Source organism: Microtus oregoni, unplaced genomic scaffold (genome assembly GCF_018167655.1).
Source record: "Microtus oregoni isolate MIOR12 unplaced genomic scaffold, Mior012 000067F_ref0000223, whole genome shotgun sequence".
Taxonomy (NCBI): domain Eukaryota; kingdom Metazoa; phylum Chordata; class Mammalia; order Rodentia; family Cricetidae; genus Microtus; species Microtus oregoni.
In genome coordinates this window covers 4,670,046-4,690,482 of record NW_024543974.1, presented here as the reverse complement: position 1 = coordinate 4,690,482, position 20,437 = coordinate 4,670,046, and the positions used below count along the sequence as shown (strand labels likewise).

The window sequence follows — 20,437 nt, the reverse complement described above, 5'->3', positions numbered from 1 at the left end:
TTTTTGAAACAGATCATATTATTATTACTGCAGTTGCTTTTATTACTACTAGTTTACAGATTTCAATGGCTCAATAAAAGTGAGGAAACTGGGGTACAGCAAGGTTTGAGTAGTTTGTGAAAGAATATTTGTTTCAAAGAAGGTAAAGATGACAGTGGCTTATTTGGAAGATTGTTGTAAGGATAAAATGAACCAGCTTGGAACTCCTTGCCTTAAAATCTGGAAAGTACTATAAAGTTCAAGTTCTTGTCAAATAAAGAAAGGAATGGCAACTTATGGCCCAGAGAGATTAACTGTAAAAATATCAGAGTCAGGAAAAAAGGAAATTACTAAATCACATACTTTAGCTATACTACAATAAAGTAGAAGAAAGGAGAACTTCAAAACTTGAATTATTTTGCTTATTTTATTAAAAGGAAATAGTATGGTACAATAGCCTCTTAGCACATTAGTCTGGCAATGAAATTATACTACTGATCTGCGGATAACATTAGAAGCAAACTAAAGGAGCCTTGCATTTCCTAAAGTAATGAGAAACAAAAAGCTTAAATGAAGGAGTGCTGTTAGTCATGAGCCACAAACCAGACATGTAATTTATGCTTGAAAATACTTGGAAAATGCATTTCCTTGATGATAAAAAAATGTAATTACTTAGAAAATAATGGCTATAGAGGTTACCTTTAAGGAATCAACCAATTATGTAGAATGGGAATTAAAGTATTGGCCACATTGAAAGAAGCCTATAATTGATTGAAACAGCTAAACTTCATCTTTGGAATGTTTAGAATGTTCGATCAAGTCTGCTGAGAATACCTTCCTCCTTAATAGGATTACTAAAACTCTGGAGGGCAAAGAAGGAACATTTAGTATACATCAGAAATTGCTATGGTGTATAATGGGAGTATACAATGTAGGTGGATAAATGTGTATCAGGCTCCACTAGGTTTTCTGTGTCATACTGACTTTTTGAGAAATTACAAGATTAGTTGACTCCATTCCTAAGGTTATCACTGGTCCACCACTATACTCTATGTGTAGAGGAAAGCTACAGACTGATGATATCAGTGTAGTCCCTAACTTGAAATGTACACTCACTTTCACTGAATTAGACATAAATGTAATGCTCATAGTATTTAGTCTTCATAAAAGAAAAATGTATATGAGGAATGCCTAAGTATCTTCTAGAAAATCTGTTTTGGAAAATGTTTTCTTAATAGCTTTAAATTTCTTGTAGGTAAACCAATGAAAGAAATTTCTTTTCACGTTTTAACACTATGCATAATGTTTCCTCACTTAATGATCTAAGGTGATATTCTGCTTTTCATAAGATAATGATAATTCTATAACCTGTAAACTCATAATTTTTGAATTAACTATCATGAACTTTAAATCAGGAGTAACAAAGTCAACTTGCCATTTGTCTTTCTATGTATCAATTACTTTGAGATATTACATATTCTTTCATTTGATAGAAGCATAGTATGGAATATAATTATTTTCTATTGAATTCTGTGACAATTTATTTGAGAATTTAGTATATACTAGACCAGTTGTTCTCAACCTATGTATTAAGGGTTGAACAACCCCTTTCACATGGGTTGTCTAAGACCATTCTATATATCACATATTACATTATTATGCATAACAGTAGCAAAATTACATTTATGAAACAGCAATAAAAATAGCAAGGTGTTAATTTCTTGTCTTATTCGGGGGACTCTTACTTTTCTATTAATTTTAGTATCATATTGGTTGATTTTGGTCAGTTTAAAAATTCTTTGTTCAAACAATATTTTAAAAAATTTGAGTCTTAAAAAACTGTTAGCATGATTGAAATGGGTAAATATTAATGAATAGATATTAAGAACTAGGAATACTTCCTCTTACTGTGAAAAAAATTATTTCTTCTAAATATCATCAATGTAACAACAGGTATATTACTAACTTTCTTGTAAGCAAATGAGATATAAGGGATTTGGATCCTTATAATGTGGACCCAGAGAGAGGGCATTGGTTTCTCAAGGCAAGAGGTAGTATTTGTGTTGGTAGTTGTAGTGGAGAGGGGTAAGGTTGTGATTTTGTTTAAATCTACTGCCACAAAGTCCATTAAATACAGCAAGGATATTTCAAGTGGGAAATTAAACAGCTTAGTTTATGCTGATAGATTCAGATCCTTGATCATAGACAGACATCTGTGTTAAGATCAGTCATATGACGTGAGAGATAAATGTTTTTCAGGGACCAGAATATCCTTGAAAATGTTTCAGACTTGCATCAAATTCTTGGTGGGACCTTAAGAAAATGAAATTTCTTTGTTTTTTTGTTTAGGGATTGAGTAGGCAGACTGATTTTGGCTGCTGTCCAAATGGTTCATTGTGTAAGTCAGTTGAAGGAAATTGCTATATGCAAAGAGTTTATTCTTGCCTTTGCTAAAAAGTAATTTCTGCCATTAAAATGGCAAACCTAGGGAATTTCAGGGAATAAAAATGATTTCTTCCCTTCTATATCTTTTAAATATGTCTTTCAAATGCACTTCTGCAAACGGGGCAATTATTCTACTGAGAATTATACAGAATGTTAATTGTTTAATCACTACTTCAGCACCAAGGCTGCATATGATGCAATGTAAGATGTTCTTGAGGAAAAGCAAACTAAAAGTGACTTAAATTTATTCAGCTTCTAAAGATTTCCATCAATCACAGAAATTTCCCAGCATATATTTAGCATATTTCAGTGTAATCTTTGAAATTCATATTTCTCTAACTGTCCTAATTTTTACAAGTGTCCATGAATGAACACATGGTATGAATTAAACATGTGGAGATCATCCTCGTAATGAGGTCAAGGTTTCTGATTTGATTCTCCCTCTCTCTCTCTCCCTCTCCCTCCCCCCTCCCTCTCCTTCTCTTCCCCTCCTTCCCTCACTCTCTTTCTTTTTCCTTCCTGTCTCCCCCCTCTCTGTCTCTCTCTCTCTCTGTCTCTCTCTCTCTCTCTCTCTCTCTCTCTCTCTCTCTCTCTGTGTGTGTGTGTGTGTGTGTGTGTGTGTGTGTCTCATTATTCCTTTTTGGTGTCCTTTCCTGGTTCCTCTTCATTTTCTAGTCTATTAAAGATGCATATATGCCAGGTATTTTGCCTGAGAACAATCTTCTCATTTTGTTTTTTCTTTCCCTTCGTGATTTTATTCATTTCTAATGCTACAACCTCTATATTCTCCAATCTTCACATACAAAGACTACAGAGTCCTATATCCTAAATGGAGATTAAGACCCAAGAGTTAAATATTCCACCTAGGCAGCATAGGAAACTAGGAAGTGCTGGAGCATGTGAGGTATCTTGGATATTTAACCTCTGTCTTTTGTAGACCATGTACCAAGGAGTAGGCAAGTGCTTTTCATTCTTGAAAATGTGAAGAACATGCTTATGACTTCTGTGACATAAAGACCACATAATAGGGAGTATTTCCTAACAAATGGTCCACTAGTCAGATGGCTCCAAGTATAACAGTAACGTTTTTCTTTGTAATATAGGGGGCCAGAATAGGGAATATAGGCACAGAGAAGTCTTTTGCTTTTCTGAATCCAACAACTTGTTTTGATAACCTATTTGGATACAAAGAGGTTGCTTCTGGATTACAGATAGGAACATGTGTCCACTTGCTGCCTCAGTCTCTGGGAGTTCGTGTATGTATGTTGATTTAGAAGGCCTTGTTTCCTTAATGTCCTCCATTCCCTCTGGCTTTTACACTCTTTTGACATCCTCTTCTTCTGAGTCCCCAGAACCCTAAGTGGAGGAATTTGGAGAAGATTTTTAAACTAAGTCTTTCAAGGTTTATCATTCTCTGCATATTGTCTGGCTGTGGTTTCTCTATATTTTCCCCATTTGCTGTGGGAGAAAGATTCTCTGATGACAGGTGAGCAAAACACTAACATATGAATGAATATGAAGAATATTATTCGGAGTCATTTTGCTTCTATCTTTTTTTTTTTTAACAGGAGTATCTAATTTTACTCTACGGCCCTGGTCTATCTAGTCTCAAGTTCTTTGTCACTTAAGCAGTATTAGGAACTGGTTCCTCTCATGAAATAAGCCTTCAGTCATATTAGATATTTGTTGGCTAACCCAAAGAATGTTGTGCCAAAATTGCACTGGTATATTTTGCAGGCAGGACACCATTGTAGATAAAAGGACTTGTTTCTGTGTTGGTGTTTTTGTCTCTTCTTTGGTAGCATAAATAGTAACTCCCTGTAGCAAAGATGCTAGTTCTTAGATTTAAAGGCTATATGTAGGCACCAACCTGATTTTTCCATATTCAGTGAATTCTATAGGTCTTGTCTTTAGCTATTGTGTCTTGTCATCATTTTGTGAAGAGCAACCTATAATCTTGGAAAAAGCCTGGATATTTTGGGAATTCCAATGGGACCCTTTTGGTCAGCAACTCAGATATAGCACAATTCTGATCCTGGAAGCTTCGTTTGGTAACAAGAGATAATGGGTAATCCAGAGGGGCTCTGTCTTTCCCATTCTTTGGTGATTTGGATCTCCTTTATATATGTGTATATTTTAGAACAATTCTACTATATTAGGTTTCCATATTACCCCTCAAATTTCCTCCTTCATTCTCCTTTTCCCTCCATCTCTGTAATTGATCCTCCCATGCTAGTCCCTCCCTTCACTGATCCATAACTATGTCTTCTACTCCCCTTTCCTAGGAAGATCTATATGTCTCTCCCAGTACCTTATTCTATACCTAACCTTTATGATTGTATAATGTAGCTTGATCATTAACTTAATATTTAATATCCACATGTAAGTGAATATATATCATATGTTTCTGAGTTACCTCACTCTGGGTGATTTTTTTTTAATTCCATTCATTTACTTCTGTATTTTATTATTTCGTTTTTTTACCAGCTGTGTAATACTCCATTGTATAAATATATCATATTTTCTCTATACATTATTCTGCTGAGACATGTAGGTTGTTTCAAATTTCTAGGCATTCTGAATATAGAAGCAATGAAAATGGTTGAGCAAGTGTCTCTGTGGTAGGAAAAAGATTCATTAGGTAATATGCTCAAGAGTGGTATAATAGCTGGATCCTTAGGTAGATAAATTCCCATCTTCCTGAGGAACCACCACATTGATTTGTACAATGGCTGTACAACTTTTCACTCCTACCAGCAATTGAAGAGTGTTCTCCTTATTCCATATCCTTGCCAGACTGAGTTTCCACTTGTTTTGTTTATCTTAGCTATTCAGACATGTATAAAATGAAATCTCAAAGTAGTTTTGATTTGCATTTCCCATGTGTCTAAGGGCATTGAACATTTCTTTGTTTCTTTACCTATTTGAGTTTCCTCTTGAGAATCTTGTTTACATCTGTACCTCTTTTTTATTATTAGTTTGTTTTCTTGACATGTAATGTTTTTTTTAGTTCTTTATATATTTTGGTTACTAACCCTCTATCAGATTTGGTAAAAATCTGTTCCTATTCTGTAACCTTTCGCTTTTTTCTGAGTGGAAATATCCTTTGCTTTGGAGAATTTTTCAAGTTTTGTGAGGTCCATTTATTGATTGTTGATCTTAGTGCCTGTGCTAATGGTGTGTTCTGTGCAGAAAGTATTTTCCTGTGCCAATGAGTTCGAGATTATTCCACACATTCTCTTTTACCGAGCTCAGTGTATTTGGTTTTATTCTGAAATTTTTGATCCATTGTACTTGAGTTTTGTGCAGACCCAAATATGGATCGTTTGGATTCTTCTACATTCAGTTGTCCAGTTTAACAAGAACCCTGTATTGAAGATGTTGCTTTCTTTCTTGTGCATATTTCTGGCTTTATAAACAATAAAATTTCCATGGGTATATGTATTTATGTTTGGTTCTTCAATTCCATTGATTGACATGCCTATTTTTGTACCAATACCATGCTATTTTATTACTATACTTCTGTGGTATAATTTGAAATCAGGGATGGTGATACCCTCCCAGAAGTTCTTTTATTATTATTCTGTTGTAATAGGAGCGGCGGGACTGCATCCCCGGCACCCCAGCCGCCTGGCTAGCTTATGCCCTGAAATAACAACACACAAAGTGTATTCTTTTAAACACTGCCTGGCCCATTAGTTTCAGCCTCTTAACCCGTTTCTAATAATCTATGTAGCACCACGAGGTGCGCTTACCAGGAAAGATTCAGCATGTCTGACCTGGTGGCTGGCTGCATGGCCGTCTGCCTCAGAGAGCAGAGCTATCACATCTGCCTGGGAGAGGGGAGCATGGCGTCTCTGAGCTCACTTCCTCTTCCTTCCAGCATTCTGTTCTGTTTACTCCACCCACCTATGTTCTAACCAATAAAATGGGCCAAGGCAGTTTCTTTATTTTTTAACCAATGACCTTTCTCCATCATTATTCACTATTGCTTCAGTTTTCTTTTTTTGTTTGTTTTGTTGTTGTTTTGTTTGTGTTTGTGTGTCCATGCTAAGCTGAAAGTTTTCCATTAAAGATCTGTGTAGAATGGTATTGGAATGCAAAAACCATTGTAATATAAGTTTTTTTTTCCTTACATAGCACATAACAGTGTGAAAATATGTGACAGTATAGCAATTTTAAAGAACTCTGTCAGTCTATATAAGGTATTTATTTGAAGCAGTAATGTTAGGAAACAGACACCTATTCACCTTCTCTTCTTTCACCCCATCTTTTTGTTATTTTAGACAAACAAAGGGGATGCCCTTGCTAATCGAGTCCAGAACACTCTTGGAAGCTATGATGAAATGAAGGATCTACTAACTAACCATTCCAGTCAGAATCACTTGGTGGGCATCCCGAAAAATTCTGTGCCCCAAACTCCTATCAGCAAAAGTGAAGCAAGCTTTTATCCAGAACAAAAGAATCGAATGATGCCATCTCACCAGGAGAATACCCACTCCTCAGCACCAATGCCTCCACCTTCAGTCGTGATAGTGAATTCCACTCTAATACACAGCGACAGAAAATCGAAACCTGAATGGCAAGGAGATAATCAGAACACTAGTCCTACACAGCCAAGCCAGGCCACTAATCAGCCAAACAAGATGCAGACATCCACACAGGATCCACCTCAAACCCGACTGGAAGACTTCTTCGTCTATCCAGCTGAGCAACCCCAAAGTGATACAATTGAAAAACCTAATCCATCTGAAAAGGAAGATGACACCAAGTCTGGAGAAGATGCTTTCAAAGAAATCTTTCAGTCTAATTCACCAAAAGAATCCGATTTTACAGTGCAAGCACCTGGGTCTCCCCTAGTTGCCTCATCTTTATTAGCTCCCAGCAGTGGCCTTTCTGTCCCAACCTTCCCACCTGGGCTTTATTGCAAATCAAGTATGGCGCAACAAAAGCCAACTGCATATGTAAGGCCCATGGACGGGCAGGACCTAGCAACTGACATCTCTCCAACACTGAAGCCTTCCATTGAATTTGAGAACAGCTTTGGAAACCTCTCCTTTGGGTCACTGTTGGATGGGAAACCCAGCACAACCAGTTCAAAGACCAAGCTGCCGAAGTTCACAATCATGCAAACAACTGAAGTAAGTGGTTTTTAAAAAAATTTTCCATTATTGATTTTCTAGTCACTGGTAACTACGCATATGCAACTCATTTATCATATTTCTCTGTGTGCATAGCTCTCTTCGAGGTGAGTTTGATTCTTGGTCTGGGGTAACTTGGGACACAAATGAGTAACACTTCAAGTACAGTTAAGTCTCCATAATTTGTAATGTTGAAATATCTGACTGAGTGAATGAAATAGTATAGTTATAAAATGATTTTAGAAACTTATCTTGTAGTGAAATTATGTACAAAATAATAGCATTCTTTAGAATCAATGCATTTTTTTAAAAAAACAGGAACCCACATAGCCCAGGTTGGCATCAAATCCTCAAAGAAGGAGCCAAACTTCCTGATCCTTCCACTGCCACAGCCCAAGTTTTCTATGAACAAAGACACACCACCGCACTCAGTGCCTAACACAACAAGGCATTGTGAACACTCCCTTAGTTTATTCAGTGTGTCTACAGATGTATTATTTGACAAGGTATTAATATTATCTTCCATATAGCCTCTCACAAACAAATAAATAGACAATGATTAAGACAGGTCTTAGTGATACTGAAATAGCCCTTAAGGAAACAGCTGCCCACTGCCCTTTCAAGCAAGAAGTCACTTCCTTTAGGTTCAATTTCTGTAACTGGTAATTAGAAGACTGTAATAACAGAGGGAGAAAACATGTTAACTTTCTTAATCAGCAGCCCGAATTGTTAGACATTCTGAGTCAGTACTGTCTAAATTGTGGAAGTATGATCCAGTAAGGCCTTAAGCTTTTCTTTTCTTCATTCTCACTAGAGAATGTGGTGACATTGGTGAATAATACAAACACAAAGCAAGAAAGGCCTGAGACAGTTGGTTGTATTTTATGGACTCACATTTTGATAGTGTCTCATTTTGAGGTGATTTGGGCTTTGTATTATAACTCATAAAGTCTTGTGAAGCTTGCACCTAAGTATCTCTCTGATCTGCCCCCTCATCTCTACACTTGGTGCCTTTGTCTATGGATTGCTGTAACCGTCCATAACTACTCACTGACTCCTGTCCCATGTCTCTTCCAAACCATCCTCTGTATACAAGTCAGAACCTTCCTTTGATTCTTTACTGCATTGTCATTACTTTCCAAGATAAGTCCAGGGTTCTTCCTTCCAGGTCTGTGCTTCTTCACACTTTGACTTCACTTTTCCTTTTATGAATAAAGGCAAATGTTTGGTAAAAAAATGTATCCTCAGCTGTGCATAATTATATTATTTCTGCCTATGCATTACTCTATTCTACTATGTAGTCACCAAGGAATCTTAAACTTAATTCCTACTGCATGCCTTAATACTGAGTTTTAATATACAAACTAAATATGGATATGCTATGAAAGAAGAGGCTAATAGGAAATTGGAATGTCATATGACCCTTCCTTTGTCTGAGTACCTAGTATTGTTCTCTCTTACGTAGCAGTGGCTCTGTACTGACTTGCAAGTAGCGCTGCTGCACAAACAGTCTGCTAGGCTGATCCATAACTCATTAATGGAGAGACAGGTCACCCATCCAGTGAGATCCACTCTGTTGTAATCCTCTTTCTTACACATTCACAAAATGGCTGACCCGGTTTCAGAAATGACTTCATGGTTTTTCCTCATTTCTCCAATACACCAATGAGAGGAATATTTTCAAAGTGTCTGAGTGAGCTTTCATCTTCTCTGGATATGATTATCAAAGGAGTGATGATTCAAATTGACTTTAGAAGAGCTTTGTCTAGAAAATGGATCGGGTGCAATAAAATCATGATAGGAGATCAGTGAAGAGAGTGTTTATTTTAAAAGAGTGGTCTCAAGGGATTTCAAACATGGGGAGAGTGAAGCTTAGGAACCTAAAGCCAAGGGGAAGAAACATATTTGAGGGGCAATTTGAAAATCCAAAATAGGAGGAAAGAAATTGAGACATTAGAGAGCCCAACAGAGAGCTGAGAAGGGTGTAGATTGGAATGTGAACATAAATATAGACAGGGTGGAACATTATGGAGCTTTGAACCTAATGGAATTTATGTGGCTAAAACTCTGACCAAGCCTGAAAATTTACTCTATTAAATCTTGATGCACTTTTTGAAAGCACTTAGCATTAGAATTCAGACCCAGTTCACAGTGCCAAGAATGTCAGCCAGTAGGTTCTGCGTCCCTGGTCAGAACAGCTATCTTTGATGGGTTGCAGTATTTCTTTGAATTATTACCTTAAAGACTTATCTACAGAGCAATTTCAGTATTTTTTAAGCATTTGCAATTTTTCTCTGGATCTAGTGATAGGAAGCTGACATGTTTTAGTGAAGTTTGTTTGCCATGGTTAAAAAGCAAGAAAAATTAAATGACCAGAAAACAGATACCACTCAAACATATACAAATAATCAGATATGATAATCTTCACATATTCAGAAGTTAAATTTTTTGTTTAAACATGTTATATATTTGTGTGTGTGTGTGTGTGTGTGTGTGTGTGTGTGTGTGTGCATGTGTGTATGTGCCCATATTCATTTAGATCTATATTTGGAAGGAATTTTTATTTCTTATTCTTGAAACATTTCCTTGCCTCTTATAATTTCTACACCCCATTAAGAAGATAAAAAGTCCAAGCAACTGTATGGCGTAAAGTTAACTGGCCAATTGGAGCATATCATTTAAGTAAATAATTTTTTGTATAAAAACTTCATCTTAATTTTTTTAACATTCCGTGCCACTAAAGAAGAGTTGTATTACGATGTAGTTGTGTCCAGAAGGATTTTTAGAAACTGAATCTGAAAACAATAAAAGCTTTATTTATGCCCAGTGGAAACTGAAAGTTGTTTACAAATTTTGTTTTCTTAAAAACAAAATTTTGTTTTTTTAAAAACAAAATTGTTGATAAGTAGAACTTTATACACGATTCTGTTACAAATGTTTGGTTTTATGTTTTTGCTTTTATTTTTTGCATTATGATGAAAATATGCTGGTATAGATAGCTTTGTATTTTGTAGTAATTTCAGTTTCTTATTGGTGTTATTTAAAAATGGGTGATCCAGTGTCTCATATAAAGTGTCTCAAATAACCTTTGAAAAATACGGCACTAATGGAGAGAGTGATATCAGCCTAAAGGGTAATTTGCTTCAGAGGCTGCTGTTGGTTGTGGTTAACAAGAAAGGAATAGGTACGCTTTATATGGTGTTACACATTCTGGATGTGAGAAAAGGCCTTCAACCTTAACATTTGTGCACAGATGTGTAGAATTCAGAATGTTCTATACATGTACATTGGTGCTTGCTTCTTTATGTTTTTGGATAATTTTTTTTCTAATTGGTTCATTTTTATTGGTATTCACATTCATTTTCCCAAACACATCATTTCATATTTTTCCTAACTTTAAGGTTTGTTGAGGCTAAATGAAAGAAGTCAAGCAAAATTTCTGAAACAGTAAAGAATCCCCTTGTGTTTTGTGTGAAGACACAGAGGAAAAGAGAGGAGTCATTTAACATGGCTATGTTTCAGTAATTAGGAAAGGTGTTCTGAGGAGAACCATATACCATTCCTAGAATAGTTGCCCAGATTTATAAAACATTAGTTTATAGGACTATACAGGCAGAGTTTCACAGAGAATGATTGAGAGATAGACTTTGAACTTGGTCTTGAATGGTAAATACAATTACAAATCTGTATGACAGGTCATATATATTCATATTAGTAATAGATGGAGAGAATGAACTGTAAAAGTTGGAAGATAATTAAAAAATGTTGGACTTATTCTGGAAAAAGACATATTTGTCTATAACTAAAGATTTGTAGGATTAAAATGAGATAGGGCTAAAGCATACTATTTTTTCTTGAATATATAGGCAGTGTGGATGTCAGAATATAATTGAATACTACACACTTCAGTTTCCCTGCCTTCACTGGTAATTGAGGAACTCTAAAAGTGCTAAAACAAGCCTCCTTTTTGTTTGTTCAAAACAATGTGGTAATCCCTGAAACCACACATATACCACCAACAAAAATGAACACGGTTGAGCCTAGGCATTTGTACATGCACGCACACACATATACATATATGTAGCCATAATAAAGTAAAGAAGGGTAACAGTTTAGGAGTAAGGGGAAAGGGAAGATGCTAAGGGAGGAAAGGGAAGGGGGAAAGTTAAGTAAGTCTATTTTAATTTAAGATGTATATAAAAAGCAAGTTTCCCCTTGAATTCTGAAGTCTGAGTTCCCCTGTGCTTGTTCTCTACTTCATTAGAAGAAAGAACATCATATTTCTTCTTTTCTAAACTGCAACTCTGCCTCTGGAGGCTGTCTTAAAGGTCTTGCTAAGATAAAGCTAGAATGCCTCTTTCAATGTGGATCCCTGCTATTTGTTCATTTCATTTCTCCCTTCATTTGCTTATTAGAACTAGTCAAACAGTGGTACAGAGAAGCACTGGCATTAACACAAATTTGGTTTCCTGATTGTTCTCTTTCTTATTTCTTCAGGTCCTACTTATTTCCACATGTATTCTTTTCCTTCCTCAGCTTATATACAAGTAATTGTAGCTATCAGCTTCCTGAAAACTGTCAGCAATATCAAAATTCCAGTCTTTAAAGCTAAAAGAACATTTGTTTTTCATTCATTGATCTTGGCATTCTTTGTTTTTAAATCCATTGTTATTTCCATTATTTTTTTGACAGAAAATAAGTCAAAAGATTATTTTATCCTCATTTTGTAATATAACTCTAGGTATACTATACAAATATGATTATCACCATTACCAATGATAAAACTTAAAACATCACACTTTATTAAGTTTTGTGATTCTTTAGGAGATAGCTATAAGCAAATGTTTCTGTGAGGGAATGTGTGGTGTTCTTGCAAAGCCCAGTTTCAATGAGTTATACTGGCACTTGTGATCTACTTGATTATTTTGGTTTGTGAATTGGAGAGTGGTTTTACCTTCCTGGACCTCTTGTTAGACTGGTTCCTTGGTAGACCACTAACAGTGTACTTCTCCTTCCCAAGTAAGCCCAACTCTATTTTTTTCTAAAGTAAGTTTATCCAGTCTTTTCCCATTTTCCCAGATTATCCACAAGAGGACAGAATGGCGGACATATACTCCTTCACATTCCTCATTACCTCATTATAATAACCTAGGAATTACTGAGGCTGTGAGCAACTGAGCATATTTGAGAAATAAATTGAAATTAAGCCTAGAGAATTATTATATTTCAACTTTTTAAGAATAACTATATAGTGCAAAAGAATTCAACCAAAATCATTAAGTTGTGGACTCATCAAATAGCCTTCTAATCTTTTAGTTACTACCCACTAAAATAATGGAGAACAGAGAACATCTATTTTCATATTATGTCCAGGAAAATATTTTGACAGGTTCAGTATACAGTAAAGTGATAAGCCTTTGTTATGTGTGTTCCAAATCATGCTGTTATCACTGGATACATTGATTAGCTCAGTACTTTCTGAGACAGCCATAAAAAAGGTGGCTTTCATTCTGTGTAAAAGAATAAGAAAAATCGACAGGTAGATAACCATATTGATTCCACTCAAATAGTAAATACAAAGGGCTCTAGAGATGAGTTGTAGAGTTGTTTATGGGCACTGTAAGTTTGTTTAGTATTTGTAATTACTGTGAAAGGAAATAATCTTTAATTAACCATTATTTTAAAAATGGAGTATGCTTTGCTTGCCAGATGAGTTTACAATATGGATGACAAAAACAAAAGCCTATTGCTATAATACAAGGTGTCATCTTGACCCAGTCCTAACAAGATCTTAAATAGCCATTATTCATTTTTCAGGTAAAAGAAACCAAGTTTATGGTCCCTTGATTAAAATCACACAGCTAGCCAGATCAACACAGTTGACCATGCTGGACCTGCCTATGTAAAGACTGACATTTCTTTGATGACATTTAGTAGAAGATATAGTAATGTATAGACATTAGTTACTTTTGTAAAAAGAACTTTTTTAGCATATAGAGCATGGATATAATGAGCTGAATTCAACTAAGCATAAAATACCCTTGCTAGGTTCATATTTCAAAGGTCTGAAGTTGATCATAAGAAACAAACACTTTTTGTGATATTACAGCTTACAGTCATGTGTTTTTCATTTACAAACATGTTAAGAAGTTGTGTTTTTGCCATATTTCTAAAGGAGTAATATATGATGCAACTTGTTAGGGGACATTTTATTGGTTCATAAGGCTTCTGAGTCTTTGTCACTTTGGTAGGATGATTTTAATCATATACCCAAATAGCACAGCTAACAACCAAGACATCTATGGATGAAATCCAAATATTAAGATAAAATTCAGATGTGTAGGGATAAGTCCCGCCCCAAAGGGGGCGTGTTCACCTTGGGCTAATGTTTGCCCATAAATTTGGCGAGTGTGCTCCCAGCAGCTGCTTCTGCTTTCCTGGTCTCTGCAAGAATGGTGGTTCTGTAAGTCTATTTCTACATTAAAGCTATATATATATATATATATATATATATATATATATATATATATATATCTGTCTGCATTTGTTTACGCCGTTACATGTTGGTGCCCATCATGGGGCTATTTTGCCCCCGACTCAAGCGGGTAGCCCGCTAGCTAACACTGCACCCTCCCGGGTGCTGTTTTTTAGTTTGTGACTAGGGCCCCAGTGCCAAGTCTGAGACACACTCGGCCACACAGGCCCATTCTGCCCCGCCTGCTCACCAGAGCAATTAACCCCTCCCTGCCTGCCTTGGCTAAGTTTGGAGTGGAACCCCACTGCCTGAATTAGCAGAAACTCAAGTACCTGCAGTATTGCAACAAAAGCCGCCACAGTGGCAGATTTGGTCTGATAAAAAGTGACTTGCCCGGGTGGTGGTGGCACACGCCTCTGTGAGTTTGAGGCCTGCCAGGCAGTGGTAGCACACACCTTTAATCCCAGCACTTGGGAAGCAGAGGCAGGCGGATCTCTGTGAGTTTGAGGCCTGCCAGGCGGTGGTAGCACACGCCTTTAATCCCAGCACTTGGGAGGCAGAGGCAGGTGGATCTCTGTGAGTTTGAGACCAGCCAGGCGGTAGTGGTGCACGCCTTTAATCCCAGCACTCTGGAGGCAGAGACAGGCGGATCTCTGTGAGTTTGAGGCCAGCCTGGTCTACAAGAGCTAGTTCTAGGACAGGCTCCAAAAACACAGAGACCACCACTGGCAGGAACCGATCATTGCAGTTAAAAATTTTTCTTTTATAAATAAAATGTCTGAACACGTTAGTATTCAAGAATTTAACAGTTTTTTTAATTGTTCCATGTGGGAGATTTTACAAGAGGTGTCTATCATCCCACATCTATGGATCCTTCTGGGATTCGTAGTTTTCATTGGCACTAAATGGTTTGGTAATAGAAATATGATAAAGTCTTTACGAGATGAATCCAGGATTCTTAAGGCAGAGATTGAACGCTTAAAAACAATTGAGAATCAGTTTGAAGTTCTCCAGGCTGATGTTAAGGAGAAATTCATTACTATGGAAGAGGGAACAGCTGATTTGAATCATAAGCTTCAGTCCCTTTCTGTAGGAACTGAAACATTAGTGGCTGATATTAAGGAGAAATTCATTACTATGGAAGCGGGAACAGCTGATTTGGATTGTAAGCTTCAGTCCCTTTCTGTAGGAAATGAAACATTAACTGAGAGAATCAAAACTGCTGAATGTGACAATCGGATTTTGTCTAAAGCTTATGACAGATTGACAGAAAGACTATCAATACAAGAAGGCACATTTATGCCATAAAAATTATGTCCAAAGATGAGATGTTATCTCTAACGGACAAACTTCATACTTTAGAATCCTCAATGAAGGCTTTGGAACATAATTCTGGACAGGAGATTCAGACATTGCAGAAGGCAATGGTGAATAGAATTGAAAAGATTGAGGAATTTCTAAATTCTGATGAAGAAGAGCAAAGGGTAGAAAGGCAAATTTTAACTACATCTATGGGTAAATCTCTCCGGGACAATTTCCACAAAGCTCTACCTACAGCTCTACCTGCCTTTCCAGTAATAACAACAGAGAAGGTGATTGGTTCCAGAAACCCTAGGGTCATCAAAGAGGATACATGGGAGCCTGTCCGTATGAATGATCTCAAGGAAATAAAACAGGCTGTCATGACTTTTGGGATGCAAGCCTCTTTTGTTAAAGAGATGCTAAGATCTTGGGCCATGACAAGCAGAGCAACCCCCTCAGACTGGCTCCAGCTGAGCTCTGCTGTACTTGAGAGTGGACCACAATTGAAATGGAAATGCTTATTCAGGCAAGAGGCTAGACTTTTAGAACAGCAGGAAAAAGCAAAGGGAATTGAAACTTCCCTAGATCAAATTCTAGGTGAAGGGCTCTTTTCCGACCCTTAGGAACAAGCTAATTTGGATGAAAGCACACTCTCCATGTGTACTACAGCAGCCTTAAGGGCTTGGGACAGGGTACAAGACCCAGGACAGAGAATGGAATCATTTGTCTGAGTTAAACAGGGTCAGAGAGAACCCTTTAGTGACTATTTACAAAGATTAACTAAGGCTGTACAAATAGGGATATCTGACCCAGAAGCAAGATGTATAATGATTGAGTCTTTGGCTTATGAAAATGCAAATGTGGAATGCAAAAGGATTTTGGGGCCTTTAAAGCTCAGATCAGCGCCCTTGGAAGAATGGGTCTTGCATACACTCAATGTTAATACATTTGATTATGGCACTGAAGCATGGGTAGAAGAAGCAATTTCCAATGGTAAAAGAAGACACCAGAATACCAAATGTTTTAATTGTGGAAAAATGGGTCATATGAAAAGGAATTGTAGACAACGGATTTTCAGAAATAATAGTAATAATGCATCTTTCAGAAATAATAATAACAATGCATCTTCCAGAAATAACAGGAATAGGAGGACTCAGCCTAATTTTTTGGGAGACATTAATAACAACTATCCAAAAAGCAAGAAGCTTAACTTCATAAAGAGAACTTCTTGGATTCTTCCTCGAATCGTCTATGATGCTCCAATAACTGGAGCCCATACATTCTATACTGATGCCAATAAATCAGGGAAGGCAGGTTACAAATCAGAAGACTTGGGCAAGGTAGAACAAAGTCCGTATAATTCTGTCCAGAAGGCGGAATTTTATGCCATTCTTATGGTGCTAATGGATTTTAAAGAACCTATTAATATAGTTACTGATTCACAATACACAGAAAGAGTTATTTTACATATTGAAACTGCTGAATTTATACCTGATGATACAGAACTAACCTCATTGTTTATCTAGGTTCAAGATTTGATCAGGAACAGGCTTTGCCCTATGTACATAACACACATCCGATCCCATACAGGTCTGCCAGGTCCTCTAGCACAAGGTAATGCAGAAATTGATCAATTGTTGATTGATAGTGTGCTACAAGCCTCTGAATTTCATAAAAAACATCATGTTAATAGCAAAGGTTTGAAGAAAGAATTTTCAATTACATGGCAACAAGCTAAGGAGATTGTAAAGAAATGCCCTACTTGCTCTTTCTATAACCAAACACCACTGCCTGCAGGAGCTAATCCAAAGGGCACCCATAGGAATGAAATCTGGCAGATGGATGTGTTCCACTTTGCAGAATTTGGCAAATTAAAATATGTTCATCACACCATTGACACTTATTCACAGGCTTTCAGTGGGCAACTGCTTTAAATTCAGAAAAAGCTGATTCAGTAATCACTCATTTATTAGAAGCCATGGCTATCATGGGTATACCTACACAAATAAAGATGGATAATGGTCCTGCTTATGTCTCTAGGAAAATGAAACGGTTTTTTGATTATTACAATATCAAGCATGTTACAGGTATACCATACAATCCTACAGGTCAAGCAGTCATAGAAAGATCAAATCGAACTATAAAGGATATGTTGAACAAACAGAAAGGGGTGGAAAACACCCCCAGAAATAGGTTACATAATGCTTTGTTAACCTTGAATTTTCTCAACGCTAATGAGAAGGGAACAACGGCTGCAGATAGACATTGGATAATGGAAAAGTCTACTGAACTAAATCAACCAGTTTATTTCAAGGATGTGCTGACCTCACAATGGAAGCCAGGAGATGTGCTACGTTGGGGAAGGGGTTTTGCTCTTATCTCCACAGGTGAGGAAAAATTGTGGATACCATCAAAATTAATAAAGGTTCGGTTTGAAGAAGAGAAGCCACTTGGAATAGATAAATAACAATTCTTTCATAAGGATGGCGAACATACTGATGGTAAGAAATACAGATAGGTTGGAGGCAGGGTTCTTTTCTTATCTCCACAGGAAAATACTCATCTTCAAAGAAATTGAGGGACCCTGAATATTTAATTACTGATGGATGGACACATTTTGCAAGTATATATATATATATATATATATATATATATATATATATATATATATATATATGTGTGTGTGTGTGTGTGTGTGTCTTATTAAACATTTCTTTATAAATATATAGAGCTGGTTTTGAAGTTGGACTCTGGCTCAGTCCCTCTCCAATTCCAAGCCTGTTAATAAGAGAAAAACCCAGAGTTTCTGGACTTTCTGTCTCATGTCAAGAGTCATGATATGGGACAGAAAGAAATATGAGTTTAGAAAACATCTTTGCTTTTCTCCATATCTATCATACTTTTCATTGAATATATCTATCATGCCTTTCATTGAATATATATATATATATGTGTATGTCTATATGAATAATGTTTAAGTTTTTCACAATGAACAATGAGTTTTTCCTAAAGTGACATTTGAAGTTTCCAGGAAGAAGATGGGTCCCCACAACAACAACTCTACCTGGTTGATATGACGTCATGATACTGATAGCACTACTACAAGACCTGTTTTGGATATCAGCTGCACAAGACGATCCCAACTTGGTTAGCTGAAATCGTGCACATCTTGTACAGCAGTCTGGCCAGACCTCCACAAAATACTCAGAGACTATTTGCAATTTTAAAAGACATTGATCTTGAGATTTAACCATCATTTTACTTTCACAGGATCCCCCAGAAAGAACGTTGCCCCCATGACAGCTGGAAGTAATTCTTGAGGACGACGTCCCCTCTCCCAGTGAAGTTTACCCCTGGGTTTAGGGACATCATTTAGGGGTTGTGAGGTTGGGGGAGGAATTTTATAAGATCAGGGATCATTTTGAAAAAAAAAAGAGGGATTGATGGGATGATAGATTTATAATTGTGAGTTACTGCTTTTAGACAAAATTATTGGTATCGATTCTTGTATATCAATACAAAGTTAAATTATATTGACTATTGTATGTATGCATGTTTTTATCTCTGTTTAAAACATTTTTTATGTATTGACATATATTGTATTGATAAATATATATTGTATATATTTACCATATTGCAGTGTACATTTCTACCTCTGATTAAGATACTTATATAATGTTTGTGTATTGATATATATTTACCATATTGAAATGTATATTTGTACAGTGTTTATATTTGGAGGTCATTATCCTCATTTGTTACACAGTTGTTTATTGTCTTAGTCTTTAAGTTAGATAGATATTGAGAATTAAATAGATAAATAGTCATCTTAGTTTGTCATTTATAATTAGACTAATCAGGTTCTCTAGATATATAGAGATCATACTCAGTATAGATAGATAATCTTCAACCTCTTCAAAGAGCTGTAGAAAATGGCCTTTAATCTAACTCAGAGTTTCGTGATAGTGAGACACAATTGCTCCTGGCAACACCGCTCTATTCCCGAGAGAATGTTGAGCACCAAAGACACTCCACCTGGAGCCTTTCTTTTTGCCAGAACTGGCCTTTAGGCAAAGAAATGCCCATACCTCAACCACTGACAGAGATACAGAGCATGCATCAATGGATAAAACAGGACTGTCATATCCTGCCAAGACAGGGTAAGATAGTTTTGAAAAGTTCCTTGCCTTTAATAATGGTATGTCAGTTATGTTAGGCCTTAGCCAAAGTTGGTTGACTCAACATTGCAAACGAGACTTTGGGTGATTGCCCAGGTAGTCAGTTGTCTCTGTCAATTGTTGCACATTTTGGATATATCTCGTTTGTTAAGTAATATTTTCCCTTCTCAGATCTTTGATGGAGTTGAAGATTATATAATTGTAGTTACTCTCTACATTATTTAGACTCCTTGAGATAGAATGTTTAGCAAAACTTTTGTTCTCAATATTGTTTGTTATATTTATTATTTGTTATTATTGTATATAGTTGTATTTGGTTTAGTTCTGTCTTATTTAGACAAAAAGGGGAGATGTAGGGATAAGTCCCGCCCCTAAGGGGGTGTGTTCGCCTTGGGCTAATGTTTGCCCATAAATTGGGTGAGCATGCTCCCAGATGCTGCTTCTGCTTTCCTGGTCTCCGCGGGAACAGTGGTTCTGTAAGTCTATTTCTACATTAAAGCTATAGATATATATATTTTTACAATCTGTCTGCATTTGTTTACACCATTTCACATATGCAAATGAAAGAATAGTAAAATTTGAAAATGAAAACTAGCAATTGGAGGGGAATAAGATTTATCTCAAATGCTGCAGCTCATCAACTACATTAATTTCACAAACTGCTTATCATATGTGGAGATAAATGAGCTTAGCAAGGAATAGGCAGAGTCCCCCCTCCATGCTTTTCATAAGTAGTAAATAGGTGAGTCTCACTGTATAAAGGAATGCTGAAAAGTGATAGACTGCCTACTTCAGAAAATCCCTGTGTGAATAAGAACAGCTTGGTTCTTAGGTGATATAGAGTGAAATAGTAGTAGGAAAAAAAAGATCTTAGTTAAGGCTTTAAGGATGCAGAGAATTTGAGCTAAGTCTTTAAG

The 20,437-nt window shown here is 36.4% G+C and overlaps 1 protein-coding gene across 1 annotated transcript in view; it reads left to right on the top strand.

Moving 5' to 3' along the window:
• The window catches only part of LOC121440444 (AF4/FMR2 family member 2-like), a 532,707-nt gene that overhangs the window by 170,300 nt on the left and 341,970 nt on the right, over window positions 1-20,437 (top strand). The window contains exon 3 of the mRNA XM_041641195.1: window positions 6,711-7,565. Within this exon, the coding sequence (XP_041497129.1) occupies window positions 6,711-7,565 (855 nt within the window). The remainder of the gene's footprint in view (window positions 1-6,710; window positions 7,566-20,437) is intronic.